Raw genomic sequence first — 20,392 nt, 5'->3', positions numbered from 1 at the left:
GGGGTCCTGGATTGCAAGAGGACACAGGCCAGGCTGAAGTGCCCCATTCCCCTGTAAGATTGGGGCCAGGGAGGGATGTGGGAGGTTGGCCAGCCAGGGTGGGACTGTGGGAGGGCCCCAGGGCATGTCCAGCCTGTCTCAGTCCTTATTGGCCAGACCCCAGCAGCAAGCTAACCTACTGGTTGGCGCGTCTGCCCCCTGGTGGTCAGTGCACATCATAGCAAGCAGTTGAGCTGTCTTAGCATATTATGCTTTGGTTGTTTAAGACCAGACACTTTAGCATATCAGGCTTTTATTATATAGGACTAGTAGCCCGATGCACGAAATTTGTGCAAGGGGCTCAGCTCTCACAATCCCGGCTGCCTCCGGAAAGTTGTCCGGTTGGTCGTTTTGCTGTTTGGTCTAATTAGCATATTAGCTCTTTATGATATAGGATGGTGTATGTGCCTTCAAACAATGGTGCTTTACATCATCCACCTATTAAATATATGGTTATTTGAAACAAATCTCAACTCCTACACCTATAATCTAAAAGGCAAGTGTGGGGAATTCTCCCCTCAGACATGAACGAAGTCTGAGCGTTAAACTCAAGCTAGATGTTAGCAGGAATATGGAGAGTCTATTTCCCCTATTTTGAGTGGCTCTCAAATGGAAACTACTCAGCATCATCTCTTAGAGATAAGATTTAATTGGCATAAGGTGTGGCTTGTATATTAAAAAGTACACCCAAATGATTGAAAAGTATAGAAAGGGTTGAGAAAGGGAAGGAATACTCCCTTCCCAGGGGATGGTCTAACAGGGAAGGCCGACTTAATAAAACAGGCAGACTTCCCAATGTATCTCTAGAAATAGTTTAGTTGTTACTAACAAGGGTGGGGAGCCAAGGAAATAAGAGTGACTTCTTTAGCCGAAGGAGAAAACTAGCACGAGTTTGGATGGCCAAAATGCGAAAGAGGCTGCGGAGTGGAAAGAGGCTGAGGACAAGAATGGGTCTGTCCCCCTTGCCTCTTCAGGGGAAGGGTGCCCTGCACATATATTTTGATTTAGGATCTTTTGTTAAACTAAATGCAGGGAAATCATTCAGAAAGGTGAAAAATCCGTTAGAAACAAACCCCAATTAATGGTCTTCATGAGTGAACCTTTGAGAAGGCTGGGACTTTTGATTTAGGTCTCAGTTTCAAAATCTCCATTCTGGTTTTATTTCATGCCCATTTAAAGGGGTGTCTTGGTTCTACCGACAATCTGAACAATGGCTATTGGTTAAAATTAATAAAGTTAGGAGCTACAAATATTTCAAAGTTTAGTCAACTCTATAATCATGGGTCTTAAAATTTAGTGAACTCAGTATCTGTCTTCTTCCTACTGGTCTAGAAGGCTCAAAGTATTTTTTGTTTGTTTTAGTTTTAAAATGGAAATTTAAAAAACTGTCAGTGATATTTTAATTTTCTACCATGAATATCCATGTTAATGTTACTGTATGTCTGCAGAAACTGAGGAAAAGAATATCAGACTTACCCAAATTAAGCCTTGTAGAGTTGTGTTCCCAGACAAGATGCCAGGTGTCCTTGTTAAAAAATTTGTTCAAGCCCTAGCTGGTTTGGCTCAATGAAGAGAGTGCCGGCCTGTGGACTGAAGGGTCTTGGGTTCGGTTCCAGTCAAGGGCACATGCCCAGGTTGCAGGCTTGATCCCCAGGGTGGGGCGTGCAGGAGGCGACTGGCCAGTGATTCTCTCTCATCCCACTGATGTTTCTATCCCTCCCTCCCTCTCCCTTTCTCTCTGAGATCAATAAAAATATACTTTAAAATCCTATATAATAAACCGCCAATATGCAAATTGACTGGCAGAAATGACCGGTTGCTATGAGACGCACTCACCACCAGGGGGCAGATGCTCAATGCAGAAGCTGCCCTCTGGTGGTCAGTGTGCTCCCACAGGGGGAGCGCCACTCATGCAGAAGCCGGCTCATGCGAGTGTAGAGCCTCTCCCACCTCCATGGCAGCGCTAAGGAGCGAGAGGGCGCAGGCTAGGCTGAGGGACCTGCACCCCCCAGTGTGTGTATGTATATATATATATATGTTCAATGAATCCTATCTATTGCTCCCAAGTGGCTATTTCACAGATCAGCTTCACAGTATATGTTTTTAATATGAATAATCACTTATCTCAGGAATGGATGCACAGGGAAACTGTATAACATCAGGTACATGATTTTCATAGGGAAGAATGCTATTTTAAGGAACATTATCTTAGGTGAAAATATTGTTTTCAAGGCTTCTATCTACATAAAAAAGACACCTATAACCACGAGAAGTTTTTATGTTACACTACTGAAAAGTACAAGTCCACAATCTCTTCTCCAAAAATCCTGGGGTCATTTGCATTTTGGAATTATGAAAGTTAAGATTTTTTATTTTATTTTTATTTTATTATTATTATTTTAAAATATATTTTTATTGATTTCAGAGAGGAAGGGAAAGGGGGAGAGAGAGAAAGAAACACCAATGATGAGAGAGAGAATCATCGACCGGCTGCCTCCTGCACACCCCGCCTGGGGATCGAGCCCACAACCCAGGCATGTGTCCTTGACAGGAATCGAACCTGGGACCCTCCAGTCCGCAGGCCAACGCTCTATCCACTGAGCCAAACTAGCCAGGTGAAAGTTAAGATTTTTTAAAAGTACATATAGGGGTCGAAGGCAGCATGTAAATAAAACAATAAATAAACACATTAATATTGCCACAATGAAATATACAAAAAGTCCCATTTAATACCTGCTATAAATAGCCTCAACAATTCAGATTGGGTTTTGCTGCAAAATGAGATAAGCAAGTTTTTTCAGAGTTGTTTTAGATTTTGGAATTAGAACTATAAGACTTGGGGACCTCTGTAAGATAAGACAAATTTGATGGAAATGGAAACAATCCAAAATTTAAGAGACCTTCCCTGAGACATTACTTTTCTTGAAGAATTTTGAATCTTATATGAGAACCACTGAACATTTAAATATTAAACCAATAAATCTTTATTATTTCAACAGTTTTCATGGCATATTTTTATAAATTTAAAAAATAAATATTTGCATTATAGCAGAAAGTCACATGTGTTGCATCAACTGTTACAATTTAATGACAGGAGATAACTAGGCATCAGCACCATAAAACTAAGATTTGTTTCTTAAAAATTCAAGGAAACAGTTCTAAAGCACTGAAAATTCTGACTATATACCAGCCTGCGGCATCAATAGTTTTGGAAACTGTAACTCAGTGATTGGTTCTCATAGTAGCCAAGGTTTCTATTTCCGGCAACTGTAGTACAAAGTTCTTCCATTACTAAATATTAAGCTTTCTGATAACCCCATTTATCAGTAGCATCTCAAGATTCACAAAAGGAAAGAACTACAAGTTATTTAGATATTCCTACCCATAATTTAGGTTTGTACAAGGACATTTATTCTAGCAAAAAACAGAACAAAACAAAAAAACATTGTGTTTTCACCATGCTAATTTTTGCTTTTTAAGTTCTCAGAATAGGATTTAAATCTTAATTTTTAATCTTTAAAGGTCATCTCAGTTCAATTACAACCATAGAAACTGTACTGGTATCAGAACATAACTATTTTATTACAAAACTTAACATTATTTACAAAATGAAAAAATAATCAAATGACTATTGCAGGCCAAAGTTAAACGTTTTTACCCAGTGATTGAAGAAAATTCAAGCAACATTTCCATGCACTCACACCCCAGATCATTTGTGAAATATGCACTCTTAAAATTCATGTTAGTAAAACTTCAATGTATTCACAATACTTGTATGTTTATTGGAAGATGGCCAAAAAAATCCATAGTTCTATACATTAAGTTCAATATTAACAGTTTGTACTTTGCCTTTAATATTTTTTGGCTTTCATAAATACAAATAGCATTGAACATTTTGCAAGAATTATTATAGTAAGTCCTTCTGTCACCTTGCTGAAGTCATCACCACAAGAAAAACACAATTAGTTTAATGCTTTTGCAGTAAACAGAATAGTTATAACACCAAGTTATATTAAACTGAAACCTTCATTGTGATCAATAGCTTGGATCAGTTTAGAGCGTAGAGTTTCTTTTTCTGTATATTTTGGAAGATCTAGAAGATTAAAACAGGTATGGGAAACTGGGAGATACTCCTCACCACCTCCTGTTGACTGGATGACTAGTTTTAGACTCTTCATACCAAGAATAGGAATCCGATCACTACCTGTCAAAAATACTGCCAAGAAAAAAATCATTCAGCCAACCACTTTTATCAAAACCAATATAGGTTATCAAGTCATTTTCTATAGGCACTATAGCAAACCTTTATATTAACATTTGCTCAATGTGGAAGTCCCATCTCCAGAATATGTGTGAGCATGCTTTTTGAGACATAAGATAATTACACATCAACACAATATGTTTTCTTTGAAAGTATAATCTTAGTTATTACCAGGAGAAGCTTAATAAATGTTTGATGAATGAATGACTATTGTTCTTGACAAAAACATTTAGGAGCCCTTCTTTTGGGAATAGCCATTTAGGACTAGTTTATAAATTAACCTTTTGCACTCGGATGTCGAGTGTGACTCGACACGGTTAGCATTAGAATAAAGGAATCGAGAAAAAAGCAAGCGAGTGCAAAGGGTTAAATATGAAATGCAGTTTTGATTATGATTTTTTCCCCTATTTGTTTTGACAAATCATTTTTAAACAAAAATTTATAAGCAGCAGCCAAAACTCAAATCACTTAATGACTTGATATCCTTATGGCGCTGCAAACTAATTTAACCAAGAATCTCATTTCAATGATCAAAACAAGTTTGACAAAAACATCTCTGGCAATAGCAGGACTCTATCAAAGGACGTGTCACTGATTTAGATACATAAATTCTGACAACTTGAAAAACAATAAGGTTTCATTAGTATACAGATTTTAACAGATGAAACACAGAGATTAAGGTATAAATATGAGAACTATGTCCTGGAAAAGTTCTATTTTTCTATAGAAATTCCCAAAAAACGTTTTGGGGCAGAAGCAAAGAGAAAAAGAAAAATGAAGACTCAACAAAGAAGAGACCTTTTTCTAAAATAAATTACAACCCTAGTTTACAATAATCAGTATTATAGTTGTTTTCATTTGAAAGAAGCAATTCTATTTTGGAGACAAATTAAATTTAACTTTCAAAATAAGAAAACATATGTAATAAATAGGACCTTGGAACAATACTATAAAAAGAAATAACCGTATCCACCAAAGTGAAGCAATCTCCTATTAAATAAGTTTAATTAGATTACATTCTCATAAAATATAGAACAAGTTAGAAATACTTACACAGAAATAGTTTTTTCTTTTCCAATGGCAATTCATGAAATACTTCCCAAAATATTTTTATTGTAGGATGTTCTGCCCAATACTCCCCTTTGTATTCTGTATTCTAAAAAGCAAACAAAAAGACCCTATTAATATGAAGGGATATTAGTTTTTTCTTGAATCTTAAAAATTGGCTTCACTTCCTTAGCACATAAAGGTTGTTCAGGAGTTTGAAACTCATGTGTTTCAGTTGATTACCTTTATTTCCTGGGCACTTTGTAATTTGGAACTATTAATTCCAGGGGAAAGTAAACATGTATAAATTGACAGAAATGTTGATTCCACCATTTCAAAGAGCATGATAGGATTGTAATATCTCCAAAGGTAAATATCTAAAGGATAAACTAGAATTGCTAAAACGTTAACGAATTATTAAAGTTCAACATGGAATTACCTGCAACAAATATAAAATTTTCTGTATTGATGAACACAAATCAAATTAATTATTTTCTATCGATCTTCCCTGTAAAAAATGGTACTAAAAACAAACACTAATAATTTTCTATTTAGTCAGTTTCCAAGATGACCTCCCCCCGATCTCTGCCACCTGCACTTGTGCAGTCCCCTCCCACACTGAATAGGCCTGACCTCTGTAATCATTAGGATATTGCAGATATGAAAAATACATAACTTCTGAGGCTAGATTATGAAAAATTATGACTTCAGCCTTGCCTTTTGATCACCCACTTTGGGAGAGCCAGTTGCCATTTCATAAGGACAATCAAATAGCCCTATGGAGAGGTTCATGGTAAGACACTGGGCTTTTGGCCAACAGCTACATAAGTGAGCTATCTTGAACGGGAAACTCTATCCTTAACCATTTGCACTCGGATGTCGAGATTAAAATTACTCTTTGTATCAATAATTTGAAATATAAAAAAATCCAAATAAATAAGTTTGTATGAAAAGAAACTCCAGTTTTTTATTCTACTGCCGCGCTTTGTAAAATCTGGGGTATTTTAAAAATTAAATCCCGAGTAGAATAAAGGAATCGAGAAAAAAGCAAGCGAGTGCAAAGGGTTAAGACAGCACCAGTCAATATCTTGACCTCTGAGCTAAAGCCATCCAGCTAAGCTATCCCTAAATTCCTGAACCACAGAAACTGTATGAGACAATAAAAATTCACTCTGATTTTTAAGCCACTAAATTTTGGGATAATTTGCAATAACTTCCACCTTAAAAAATATTAGTACTAAGAAAAAAAAAGAGTTATGAGGAAGAGAGAAGCCTGCACTGTGAAGTGTGTGTGTGTTTTTAAATCCAGCCATAGCTGCTTTAACTTTTTCTTAGCAAGAACCTTTCAGCATCAGGGCCTTTGGACACACTGTCCCTTAGCCTAGACCACTTAGACACACCCTCCTTTTTTCTTTAATTCATCAAGGCTAATTTCTACTTATCCTTTGGGACTCATATTAAATGTCACCCAATTCATTCAAATATTTAATGAGTCTTAGTCAAAGTTTGGGGTGCTGGGGAAACTGCAGTGAACCAAGTCCTTATCTTTTGAAAATTACTACTAATAAGAAGCTTTTCCAGATTTGTGTAGCCGATGTTAGGCTCCTTATATACCATCCCACTAAATTCTCTTCCTTTGCATCCATCACAGTTCAATTAATATCTAATGTCCTTATTAGAAGGCAAAGACCATAAAATACTGATGTCTCCTTAATCTCTTGCAAAGTATTAGGCATCCAGCAGGGGCCCAAGAAATATTTACTAATGGACTTCTTGAATTTTGGTCTCTATTTGTAGCCATGATTATATTTCAATGACTGTATTCTTAAAATTTACAAAATATTTGCTAGTAATTTGCAGAAATTTAATTTGGAGAAAACAGCTTGAATTCCAGCAGTTAATGTATTAACTTATTTGAATTAAATTCTGTGAGCTTGTTAGTGGGGAATAAACAGAAGATGGCTCAAGTTATTCCTTTTTTCTTAAACCTCTAGGTGGTTCTGGGGAAATGTGTAGAGTCCTGATGAAGAAAGAGCATTTAAAGTCACAAATCATAATCACTAAAATTATAATAAATCGGATACACAATGGAAAAAACCAAAGTATATACTAAGTACAAGTACCCTAAGATATACTAAAAAATTACTGTCTTAATGAATGCTCTGTCAATTATATCTTCAGGCAAGGTTTTAAGTAGTTACTGAGTGCTAGGCTCTGGAAATACAGCAGGGAACAAAGACAAAAACCCTGCCTTCATGGTGTTTACATTGTAGTGAGGGAAAAGAGCGACAGACAGTAAAGACAATTAAGTATAATTTGAAAATGAAAAATAAAGTAGAGGTGGTTGGAGGATGAGTGAAAAAGGTGAAGGGATTGAGAAGTACAAATTAGTGGTCACAAAATGGTCATGGGAATGTGAACCACAGCATGGGAAAATAGCCAATAACATTGCAATAACTGTATGGTACAGGTGGATATTGTAAATATTGAAAGGAACCATTTTGTAAAGTATATGATTGTTTAACCACTATGCTGTACCCGAAACTAATACAAAATAATACTGACAACTGTAATGGGGGCGGGGGTAGAGAAGCAGGGAAGGGAGACAGAATGTTGGTGTGTGTGCATGCTCTATTTTAGGTTGTTAAGCAGTGAAGGTCTCTAAGAAGGTATAAAGACATAAAGTGAGAGCCAGACTATTTGGAATTATCATGATGAAGAGTCCTGGGTACAATGGAATAGCAAATAGAAAGGCCCCAAGACTGGTGTCTTCCTGGAGGGCTTTAAGCTCAGCAGAAGCCAATAAGGGTAAAGCAGAGTAAATGAAAGAACGAACAAGAGAGATGAGGCAAGAACAAACTGTGTATGATCTAAAATGTGGTGAGAAGCTATTATATTGTTTACATTTTAGAGTGCTTACAGGTGGGGTCATGTTCACTGGGGTCTCCTTACAGTATATTTTTCTTCTTTTCAGCAGATTAATTACCCTCCAAAAGAAATCTTGAATCTCCTTTCTGGGGGATTTAGGCCTGGGTACCACCTTTCTGAATGCCATCCTTAGTTCTATCTAATCCCTCAGATTCTAAAGCCTCTCTCAGGAGTTGTATTTTGTTGGGTAGAAGAGGGGACATGAAAGGTCTAATAATTCCTTAAATTATTAACATTTTTTTAATGTTAGCTATCTAAATGGTTTTAGCTCTATGTTAAATTAAATTTTGTTGCTTTTAGCCCAACCCCACATCCCTGCCATTAGAATAACACGAAATAATAATTCCTGTGCCTTTCAGAGATTCTAAGGTGTGAAATGAGTTGCCTCTTGATAAACCCTGTTCCTCCAGAGGCTTAAAATCCAATTTTTCTTTGCTCTGAGTCACTCACAAATTCAACTACCTATTTTCCATCTTTCAAAACTTTTTCACTTGTTCACCGTTTTCTGTTGTTTTGTTTTTGGTCTGTATATTTCTATTTCTATTCCTTTATTGTCATTCTATTATGTTTAACCACAAGACCTAAATTACGTTTTTAATTAAAAATTTTTATTTTCTATATTCTTACCCTGTAAGATTTGATTTTCCTCTGGTGCGTACATAGTTTTATGACTTCTAAACACATATATAATTATTCATATAACCATTAGGATATTGAAGAGTTCCATCATCCCAAAGAACTCTTCTGTGCTACCTCTCTGCAGTTATACACACCTTCCACCCCTAGCCTCTGTTCACCATAGCTTTGTCTTTTCAAGAGTGTCATATAAATGGAATCAAACGGCATGTACCCTCTGAGACTGGCTGCTTTCACTCAGTGTAAGGATTCTGAGTCATCCCAGGTGTTGCATGTATCAATAGATCATTCTTTTTTATTGCTGAAGTGTATTCTACTGTATGGATGTACCGGTTGGTTTATCCATTCAACCACTGAAGAATATCTGGGTTGTTCCCAGTTTTTGAGTTGTTTGAAGATTTTTAAAAACATGTTAAAAATATTGTGGTAAATACACAAAACATAAAGCTAATTACTATCTTCACCCTTCACAGTTCAGCGGTATTAAGCACATTCATACTTTTGCACAACCATCACCACCATCCATCTCCAAACCTATTTTCATCTTGCAAAACTGAAACTCTGTATCCATTAAACAATAACGCCCACCTTATTCCCCCCATTGTTTATAGATTTTTGTGTAAACAAAAACCCTAGGAATGGAACTGCTCTGTCATGTAGCTAGTGTATATTGTAACTTTATAAGGAAATGCTGTTTCCAAAGTGGCTATATCATTTGCACTCCCAACAGCAATGTATGTGAGTTTCCAATGCTCTGTATCCTTGTTGTCTTAGTATTATATTTTTTTAATGTTAGCTATCTAAATGGTTTTAGCTCTATCCAGCCTATCAAATGACATTTTTCTATATGAACACTACCAATACCACTAACATAAAAATGCTATCTAATTCATACACAATTAAAACCTATTCATTGTACAGCGTTTTCCTATAAAAGTGACAGTAACAGTGCAAAACGGAAAACAATAAAAGAGAGGATAAGATTTCCATCAATAAGCCACGTTCCTTCTGCCTTTCCATTAAACAATATTATAGATGTGTTTTCCCCTACCTTTTCTAGTTCCTTCCAATCATAATTTGTATTTCCAATAACCATTGCTTGTAGTTCATTAGGCTGGAAGAGCTGAAGGACTTTTCCTCCACACACTTTGTGAAAGCCCGCATGAAAAGCATCAAATAAGGAAGCCACCGATTTATTGAATATGTAATCCACATAAGCATCAACAAACTCCTGCCTAGAAATGAAAAAAATAAAATAAAATAAAAAAATCACACATGCAAATATAAAAATCTTTTTTAAATGGAGTATATTGTAATCTTATTAAAACATTGAGTGCTCCTATACTTTTGCTATTTATCTATAATACCGAGTAGGGTTCAAAGGGAATAAAGTCTTTGTGAAGAAGTTTATAATTCTTCCTACACAAAAATATGGTATATCTCAGAGTCATGTAGACTTATCTATCATTCACAGCCATTTTGGGGCTATTCCTAAATGAAACATGTCATTTCTTAGTAGGAAGAATGAAGATGCAAATGGCTATCAAAATACATTTTAAAATAGTAAAGAATTACTTATAATATACATGCATCATTCCACATGTATTCCTAAAAAGAGTGATTTGTTAAATATATTAGTTGATAAAAAAAAGCAAGCTTTAGGATTCAGACTATTTGATAAGATCGTTGTTTTTCCTTGGGTTACAATAAATCTGGAACAAAACTTATTTTAAAAACTAAATTCCAGGAGGGGTAATTAAGCAATCTTTTAGGATAATCATTTAAGACTGCAAGTATAGTTTCTTTTCAAAGGTACATATGTGTATATGTACATGCACGCACACACACACACACGCACGTGCGTACACACGTACACACACACACACACACACACACACACCCTTGATATTTTTTTTTTTTTTTTTTTAAATATATTTTATTGATCCTTCTACAGAGAGGAAGGGAGAGGAACAGAGAGCCAGAAACACCGATGAGAGAGAAACATCGACCAGCTGCCTCCCGCACACCCCTCACAGGGGATGTGCCCGCAACCAATGCACATGCCCCCGACCGGAATCGAACCCGGGACCCCCCAGTCCGCAGGCCGACGCTCTATCCACCGAGCCAAACCGGTTTCGGCACCCTTGATGTTTTTTTGCCTGTTATGATACAAAAGGAAACTGTAAAGAAAAAAGGAAGCCCCTTTACCCAGTAATTAGGATTACAATTTTATTTTATTTGTTCTGTTAGCCACAAACACAGGCAGCTTCTATCTGGTCAAATAAATAACAAGAATAGGTACTAAAGGATTTCATTATTTTATATTCTTGTCTTCCAAATTAGAAAGTTTGATTCTACAACTGGAAATACTGGTAAATTTAGTCATCTACAGATAATTTTCTTATAAAATTTTAATTCCAAACTGAATTTACAAAGAGAAAAAAAGGTTAAAGGAGGCTATCGTAAAGTATAAAATACTAGAGGCCCAGTGCATGAAATTTGTGCACTGAGGGAGGGGGAGGAGGGGGGGTCCCTCAGCTCAGCATGCACCCTCTCCAATCTGGAACCCCTTGGGGGATGTCTGACTGCCAGTTTAGGCTCTCACAATCCGGGACTGCTGGCTCCCAACCACTCGCCTGCCTGCCAGCCTGATCACCCCCTAACTACTCCCCTGCCAGCCTGATCAACACCTAACTGCTCCTCTGCCGGCCCAATTGCCCTTAACTGCCCTCCTCTGCCGACCTGGTTGCCCTCAACTGTCCTCCTCTGCCGACCTGGTTGCCCTCAACTGCCCTCCTCTGCCAACCCGATTGCCCCTAACTGCCCTCCCCTGTGGTCCTGGTCGATCCCACTGCCCTCCCCTGCCATCCTGGTCGCTCCGAACTGCCCTCCCCTGCCATCTTGTGGCAGCCATCTTTGACCACATGGGGGCGGCCATCTTGTGGGAGGGTGTTGAGGGTCAATTTGCATATTACCTCTTTATTATATAAGGTAACATAGGTTCTGATGAGAAGAAACAATTTTGTAATGCATAATTTTATAATTCACCTAATTAGAAAGCAAATTTATCTATACTAGTTAAGTCTCTAAAAAGTCCCTTGAGCAAAAAAGGCTAAATTGCTTTATGCACTAATAACATTTTTGTCTCTAACAGTTTCATTATGTAAGTAGGGGCTGTTAGTACAAGGGTCAAAATTCTTTAGATTATTTCTAAAGTCAATAATCTATGTGAAATAATATTTTTTTTAGAAACTTAAAGAATTAGTTCAACAATAGAAACTTTAAAAGCACAAAAGATGAGAAAAAAAAAAGAATAGCATAAAGACCTAAGTTTTTTCACAATATGTTAGAAACAGCTTCATTGTTATCAAAGACATACACACAATTTTGTTAAAAATGTCAAACAGTATTTATTCTAACAGCCAACATTTACTGAGCACATACATGTGCTAGGTACCATTTTAATAAGCCTCTTGTAATTATCGCCTCATTTAATCCTCAAAATAACTCCATGAAGTAGGTATAATTTATCATCCCATTTTACAGAAAAGGAGACTGAGGCACAGAGACATCAACTAGTTTACCTAAATTTATACAGCTTTAAGGAGCAGAATCAGGATTATAATCATTGGGATGAAGTCCCTGGCAACAGCCACTAAGCTAGTTTATCTAAAGAATTGGAACAAAGGAGAATAATGCAGTTCTCTTTCTTACATCTTTCTACCAGAAATTCCTGCCATTCAAAGGCAACTATTTGTTATCGCCTTGTTATTCCTCCTGGTATTAACCTTCATCCTTCAACAACATAGTTCTATTATTATTTCTTGACTTTCAATTTTAAATATTATCTAAAGAACCGAGTATCTATTGTGAAAGGTAAGGATTTACCTTTTATATAATTGTACTACTCTCACTTTGCCTCCCAGGATGTTCCCATTATAACAATTTTGGGTTTAATTTTCATTGTTAACATTTTTATGATTTAATTATTATTCATAATTAAGCTATACAATATTCTATGGTTACCTTTCTTTTCTTAAAAAGAACTTTTGTTTCCCTTAGTTTGCTACTTCATCCCCAACTTGAACAGAACTGTCAATCTCCTTTTTATTTCATTCAAATATACTAGGTAACATCAGTTGCACTTTTCTCCTGAAGCCCTCCATCCTCTTGATCTAACCCAGATGGGGTATTCCTTCTGCACAAGGAATCCTCTTTGCCTCTCTCCTATACTGGATTCTATTTTGGGGGATCCTATGTCTTCCTCTTTCTTGATTTAATTGCTTGTTTTGGTAGAACACATCCTTCAGTAACTTCCTGAGAAAAAGGTATTGGAAGGAAACTGTCTGAGACTCTCCATGTATGAAAATGTTTTTTATACACCCACCCACACTTGATAGTTTCAATATAGAATTCTAAGTTAAAAATAATTTTCTTCCATAATTTTGATCTTCTAGCTTCAGTATCATTCATTAGAAGTAGATTATTCTGACCCTAGCAAGTCTGGCTCAGTGGATACAGCTTTGGCCTGTGGACGGAAGGGTCCCTGGTTAAAGGCATGTACCTCTCAATTGCAAGCTTGATCCCTGGCCCTGGTTGGGGGGCCTGTGGGAGTCAACCAATCAATGTGTCTCTTTCACATGAATGTTTCTCTCCCTCCCTTCTACTCACTCTAAAAAATCAATGGAAAAATATCCCAGGGTGAGGATTAACAAAAACAACAAAAAAGAAGTAGAGTGTTCTGACTCTTTCATTCTTTGTATATGGTCTGCTTTTTTTTTTCTCCCTGGAAGGGTTTTAGGGCCCCCTTTATTCCAGAATTTTGAAATTTCTTGTATTTTGTCCCGGTATGTGTCTTTTCCCCCCATTTCCATGCTTTCAATTTTAAAAGGCACTACAGTTCTGGGAAGTTTTTTTAGTACCTTTCTTGGACAAATTCCATTCTTTCCATTTCTTTTAATTTTTAATAGTATCCGTATGGATGCTACCCTTATAATTTTGAGGATCCTGACTTCACTTTCTTCATCGTGCACTGTTTCTGTCTCCTTAGAATTATTTTTGACTGGTTTTGGTCTTTCCTTAAATGTCTACTGACCTTTGGCTATCCATTCACATTTAAAAGTTAGGGAGTTTTACCAGAGAAGAATCCTCCAATGTAGTGTCAAATAGGAAGGAGCTGTAAACTTCCAAACTCCCTGTTTTCAGTTTAGCCTCTTGTCCGTGGCTGTATCTAACAGTCCTCAAACCCATAGTACCTTTACTTTAATCTCTCCAGAAGGTAAATTTCCAATCTTCTGCTAAGGCAGGAGAGGGGAAGTTCCCAGGCTACTGGTGTGATAAGCAAAATGGGTTTCTAGCTGTTGCTTTAATAGCCAATCTATCTGTTTCCAGCATTCCCCTAAACCTCATGCACTTTCTAACATTTTTTATTCTCAGTTCCTGAGCCTTTATTCTACAAGATGAACTGGCTACCTTCTTGGCTCCACCCAGTCTATCTTATGTTATAGCTTTCTCTAGTTGGCTAGTTAGTTATCACTGTTTTCTAGCTTCAAAAAATGTGTCTGCTGTTTTCTGTTATTCCTTCTCTTTGTTCTTGTTGTTTATGATCTTTTTAACCCTTTATTGATATCGTGAAGGGATTTCAGGAGCAAAAGGGAAGTTACTTACTCACTGACCATTAAAAAAGTTAAGTTTTATCTGGGTAAAAACTTAAGGTTGTGAGACATGTTTCTAAATACAGAAAAAGAAAAGTCTACTGAATCTTATTACTACCACTGATGCTGCTATAATTCACTTACCGATTTTGTTTGTTAACAGCTGTGTCTGCACCATTTAGAACCAGCTCTTTCACTTCTGTTGCACCAAAGTTTTCAACTGTGATCTATTTAAATTTTTAAAAAAAGTCAATGTCAGACCCAAAATTTATTATTTTAATAACCTATTATTATATTCTACCTTTCTCTCATTAAAAATAAGAACTAATAAATTTGAGGTAAAATTCTGCTACCATAAGCTTATTTGAATTCTGCATAAAGTCACAACTATAAATTTTCATCTTTTCTAGTAGTTTGAAATCCTACCTTGACTAATTATAAATTACCAAGTATTTGGTTAGTTAATAATAAACTAAGTATTTATCGTGCATAAAATTTTAGAATGGTCATTGCATAAAATTTTAGAATGGTCATTACAAATTACAGTAAAATATTAGAAAGGATGTTGTCTTTGGACAGGAAATAGAATTCAAGTGTCAAAATGCGTTCAGTTTAGACCAGCTATGCATTCTTTCCACTTCACATCTGCCTTGTTGCATTCCTGATCATAGGTGGGTCTTCCAGTTATGTCATTATTTTGAAACTTTTTATTTCTCTTACTGGTCTGCTAACTTTCCTATAAATGTTAGCATTCCCACCTTTGCATCTTTTCTCTCTGATATTCCCTCTTTTTGGAATATTATCCTCTTCTATTAAGACATTTTTTTAGTACCTGCTATCTATAAACACTATGGTGGGAGTGACACGATCAGATAAAAGATAAATTCCTGCTCTGGAGTTGACTACCTAGTAAAGGAGGAGAAATGTGACATGTAAACACATTATATTAAAATAAATGCTATAATAGAGACACGAACAAAATGCTATCAGTCTACAGAGGAAAGAACTTACTTCTATTTGGAGAACTGTGAAAGACCTTGAGGAAGAAATGTCATTTCAAAGCACTTACAAGAATGGGTAGGGATCTGAAAAATTGGGAGGGGGTTTGATATCTGACTGAGCAACAGATTGAACTAAAGGACAGAAATGAAAGTAGATATCAATTTCTGAAAAATGTATGGCACTTAAAAAACAAGATGGTAGGGTGTGTGAAAGAAAACTGCAGCATGACAGAATTTGGGTGGGAGAATACAATAAGAGTTAGAAAGCAAGATCACAGATGTCTTTGAAGCCTACTCTGAAAGCTCTTAGTCTGTAAGCAACTAAGAGCGACTAAAAATCTCTAGGAAAGAAATGGTAGTGGGAATGTTTGAATTACCATAGTTCTTGAAGATACTACACATTCAGAAACTTAGTGACTAATAAATTTGAAATCGAATTACGTGGAACCCAATGTTTAAGTCAATTGAGATGATCAATAAAGATGTGAAGACAAGTGATATGCTTATACGTAAAATAACTGAAAAGGGGAATCAAAATGTCATAGTTACAAAAAAAGTCCAAGGAGAATATTTTTCCTGACAAAAACAATTACTGAAATAAAACTGACTTCACCATACATCGACTAATTTGCTTAAAATTGTACCATGAGGCAATTTTTAAATAATTAAAGAATGGATATATTATTTTCTGAGAGGGCACAATCTTGGAGTGAAATTTTGTGAGCAGAATATGGTATATTTTATCAGCTTTAACCATAAGATCACAAGGAGGACTGTTTGGGAGGAAAACAAATATACAAATAAGGTTTTTACGAAGAAAGAAAACTAAAGGTTTTACACCCTTTCCCAAGAGTCTAATTTATAATATTCAAATCATTCCCTTCTGAAGTGTCTCATCATAATCTTTAGTGATTTTCTCTTCCTTGTCAACTAGTCTACTTTTGCCAGATCCTCATTTGTCAATGGCTTTTCATGTTACTGGATGAATTACTCAACATCTCTTTCGCTAAGTTAACACAATTATGCATCTTTCACATGATTTGCAGTTTCATTTTCCAAGTAACATTCCAATGTATTTGTATTTCTATTATGTATGTCAACCAACAGTAAGACAAAATGGGCAAGGATGAATGTTAGTGTGAAGGAATGTTTTGAGTGGAAATTAACCTTTTATAAGTGTTAAATTCGTTGATAAATATTCTCATGTTACAATAATTTTTGCTTCTCTAAACACTTTTGTAATTGCAAACTCAAAAATGAGCATTTGAATAAAGAGGATCCCTTGTATTTGTAAAGATCTTTAGCAAAATGATAAAGCACATAGGCTTTGAAATCACAGAGCTGGGTATAAATACTATCTCTGACATATAATGACTATTTTTCAGTTTTCTTCATCTGTAAAATAAGGATAATACCACCAATCTAATAGGATTATTACGAGGATTAAATGAAATAATGCATGTTCTATGACTAGCATATAGTTAATGCTCAATAAATGTTAGCTAAAGGGTTAAGAATTTCATCAATCAAAATAAAAAAATACCATAAGGCACATCTGTCAAATAAAAGGGACGATGAATAATTAGCCTATCCTATATTTTTCCATCTTACCGTAAAATTAAGACAAAATGTTTCCTCGACATCATCTTCTGGATAATCCAGTAATTGTTGCATGCTTCTGCAAAACAAAAAAATGTTCCTTTTAGGGAAAACATTATTGTGTATTTTTGACAATTTTGCTTATGAGTAAATATATAATTCTCATTCATTTTTAATAAAATCTTCTTAGTGATTTGTACTTTTATACTTGCTTCAAAATGGTAGTTGTACAATAGCAAACATAAATATTGTTGAAGAAAAAATAATTACTTTTTATCTCTTCCTTGGAATACAAAGGTACTCACCTATTTTCAATATGTGTCCTTATTTATATACAATTTTCATTCCATTTTATGTAATAAATAAAAAGAAACTTTACATATTCTAGCTAGGCATGAAGGTGATCAGAAGTAAAAGTCCAAGTAAATCATTTAACTACTCTATGGTAATACCTTCCTAAATTTATTATCTGATATTCACAAAGTATTGTTAAACCAGTAAGAATTTAGCAAATAGCTTTATGCTTGTAAATTTTGGATCAAAGTAACAGCTTTTGTTTATTTTGAAAATTCAACAAGAATAACGAAACACAATCATTCCTAAAAGGAAAGCTTTCTATATATTCCCTATTTCCTAAACCCCACCCGTGCCACTTTTTACAACTAACCTCCCAACATCAGGCATTAGTTCTTTCAAATCATCCAGGGATGGCTTCTTTTTCAGCAATTTCTTATATAAAGCCAAAGGAAAATGTAGGTCCACAATAGTAAAATTATAAATAGCTAATCCACAGATAACACCAATCAAATGGAACAAATCACTGTCTTCAAATGTCTAAAAATAAGGAAAAAAATAAAGACTTGTTCTCCAAGTTAAAAGAGTAATAAATATTTTCTGATTATAAAAACAAATACTTAATAGTATAAAATTGGCAAGATATAGAAAAAATGGATAACAAGAAAAAAGTTCATTCTTATTCCTATCTCCCTGGGATAAATGACTGCTAGCATTCTTTTGCACATTTCCATTCAATATATTCTCTAAGACAAAATTAAAATCTAGCTGAGATCATATTACACATATAACTTCTCAACTGGCATTTCTATGCAGAAATATAAACATTTTCATATTAAATTTTAAATAAATAAATAAATAAATGTGACAAACTTTTTTTTGGATTTAAAAAATTATACACATTCACAATATGGAAAATAAAAAAAAACACAAAAACTACTCAGAAGCTATTTAAAAATACTTATGTATTTTCATCTACTGTAAGTTCAGAAAAATATTCAGAAAAACATATTTAAGGTTTGCTCATATTTCTAATTACAACACAAGTATTTAATTATGTCACCAAGTATTCTTCAGAACATGATTTTTAATGGCAGCACATTACATCATATAAAAGTACCATGTTTTGCTAAATTATCTATTTTACTGTAATTGGACATTTAGATTATTAAAGCACTGAAAACGATGCTTATTCCACCTCTCCCCCAACTTTTAGAGAAGTAATATATGGTCACAGAAGTAATATATGGTGAGCATGAGAGTTAAGAATTCTTGAGAGTTTTAAAAAGTAGATCTGGGGCTCCAGATACGGTTCATTCACCATCTAGCCTCAGGAGTTTCAAAGACAAAAATAGTATTTATCTCACATGGTGGCTGTGAGGGTTAAATGGGATAATGTATATAAAATGCTTTTAGTGCAGTTCCTGAAGCACACAGTAAAGGCTCAATAAATGTTAGTTATTCTAACTAAGTAGTAATATTAAAAATATGATAGGCATCTTTTTTGCATATATTTTGGTCCATAGTTTGGAATATTTCCTTAGGAGAAATTCTGCTTTGTAAGAAAAAATTACAAAGTGAAAAGGTAGTTAAGCTTACTGCCAACATGTTTCTCTCCACATCTGTTCCAGTTTGTCCTGCCATTTGTAGTCCACGAAACTGCCCATCTTTCTACATTTTCATCTACATACACGCAAACACACATTTCTGTCTTTTTTTTACTTGTTTTAATATATATTTTTTAATATTACTGATACTGAAAATTAGGGACCTTGCTAGAAAGCAGCCATGATAATAAATGAATGAGCATGACTTTATTTACAAAAACATGTGCTGGGAGGAACTTAGCTCATAGACTACAGTTTGCTGAGTAGTTTACCTCTGCCCTAAATGATAAAGGTAGAGAAATCAATGATTCCTAATGATAATTTTTTCCAGATGAAAAGTTAATCTGGCAATTATTATTCAATCCTCAAATATAAATCAGTAGAAAGAATGGCCATTTTTCAGACTATTACTTAATTTATTTTGCTAATTTGAAATGTGTGGTAAGCATTACTGTGTGTTGCCTTTTCAAATGGCAATAAAGCCGATTTCTGGGTCAAATGTTAAGAATCCAATAATAACTGTTATTACTACTAAGTTAATTTGATACAGATAGGTATACATACATAGGTATAAACACAGAAGTAACTTAGATGGGTGAGCCTTTTACCTTATCAGAAAACCAAATGAGTCTGGAATCTTCATAATACCTAAACATGCCATATTTAGGATCCAATAATTCCCTCATGATGAGCAAGAAAAATTCTTTGCGTACCCCTCCTGCATCAACAGCATCTTCTCCAACAAATATAACCTAAGATAGCATAATGCAAATACTGAATGTAAAGAAATGAAAGTATGTTCTGGAGACCTTATAACATTTTATTGATTACAAAAAATTGCTCAGCAATTAATAGTGTTAAAAGAATTTAAGTATATAATTTTATTAAGTTTCACAGATATACGAAAAACAAATAGGAAAATGTTAAACATATTTTCTGAATATAAGTCCCAGCTATTACAATGGAAAAAGTCAAATTACCTTGAGCGGCTTTTTGTAGTCTATATTCTTTGTTTTCCTAAGGACTTCCATTGCATCTCCTACGATATTTTCTCTACGTACCACTAGAATTAAGCAGGGATTCACAGACTCAATCACTGGGAGAAAAAGAGAGGACACATTCTGTCTGTGGGCCTGGTCAATAGCCATCTAGAAGACAAAAGATTAAAAGTTTAGTAGCAATGCTACAAAGAAGCTACTGTGACTAAATAAAGCAACCTCTACCTATTAGATATCCTATAATCCCTATAATAATTCCTATACTACTGAATTCATATAGCACCTAACACAGTATCTAGTATCGTATAGTATAAGAACTTAAATTAAC

At 35.0% G+C, this 20,392-nt stretch overlaps 1 protein-coding gene across 5 annotated transcripts in view; it reads right to left on the bottom strand.

The window, feature by feature from the left end:
• Window positions 1-3,991: 3,991 nt before the first annotated feature.
• HERC4 (HECT and RLD domain containing E3 ubiquitin protein ligase 4) overlaps window positions 3,992-20,392 on the bottom strand; it is a 98,487-nt gene continuing 82,086 nt past the window's right edge. For all 5 annotated transcript variants that reach the window (XM_028151456.2, XM_028151459.2, XM_028151462.2 and 2 more), the window contains 8 exons: window positions 20,047-20,214; window positions 19,675-19,818; window positions 17,833-17,999; window positions 17,178-17,244; window positions 14,710-14,792; window positions 9,963-10,146; window positions 5,354-5,456; window positions 3,992-4,255 (listed from right to left, as the gene is read on the bottom strand). In XM_028151456.2, the coding sequence (XP_028007257.1) occupies window positions 4,047-4,255; window positions 5,354-5,456; window positions 9,963-10,146; window positions 14,710-14,792; window positions 17,178-17,244; window positions 17,833-17,999; window positions 19,675-19,818; window positions 20,047-20,214 (1,125 nt within the window). In that variant the 3' untranslated portion in view covers window positions 3,992-4,046. The remainder of the gene's footprint in view (window positions 4,256-5,353; window positions 5,457-9,962; window positions 10,147-14,709; window positions 14,793-17,177; window positions 17,245-17,832; window positions 18,000-19,674; window positions 19,819-20,046; window positions 20,215-20,392) is intronic.

Source organism: Eptesicus fuscus, chromosome 17 (genome assembly GCF_027574615.1).
Source record: "Eptesicus fuscus isolate TK198812 chromosome 17, DD_ASM_mEF_20220401, whole genome shotgun sequence".
NCBI classification, from domain to species: Eukaryota; Metazoa; Chordata; class Mammalia; order Chiroptera; family Vespertilionidae; genus Eptesicus; species Eptesicus fuscus.
The sequence above is the reverse complement of the archived record's forward strand: the minus strand, read 5'-3'. Positions and strand labels throughout refer to the sequence as shown.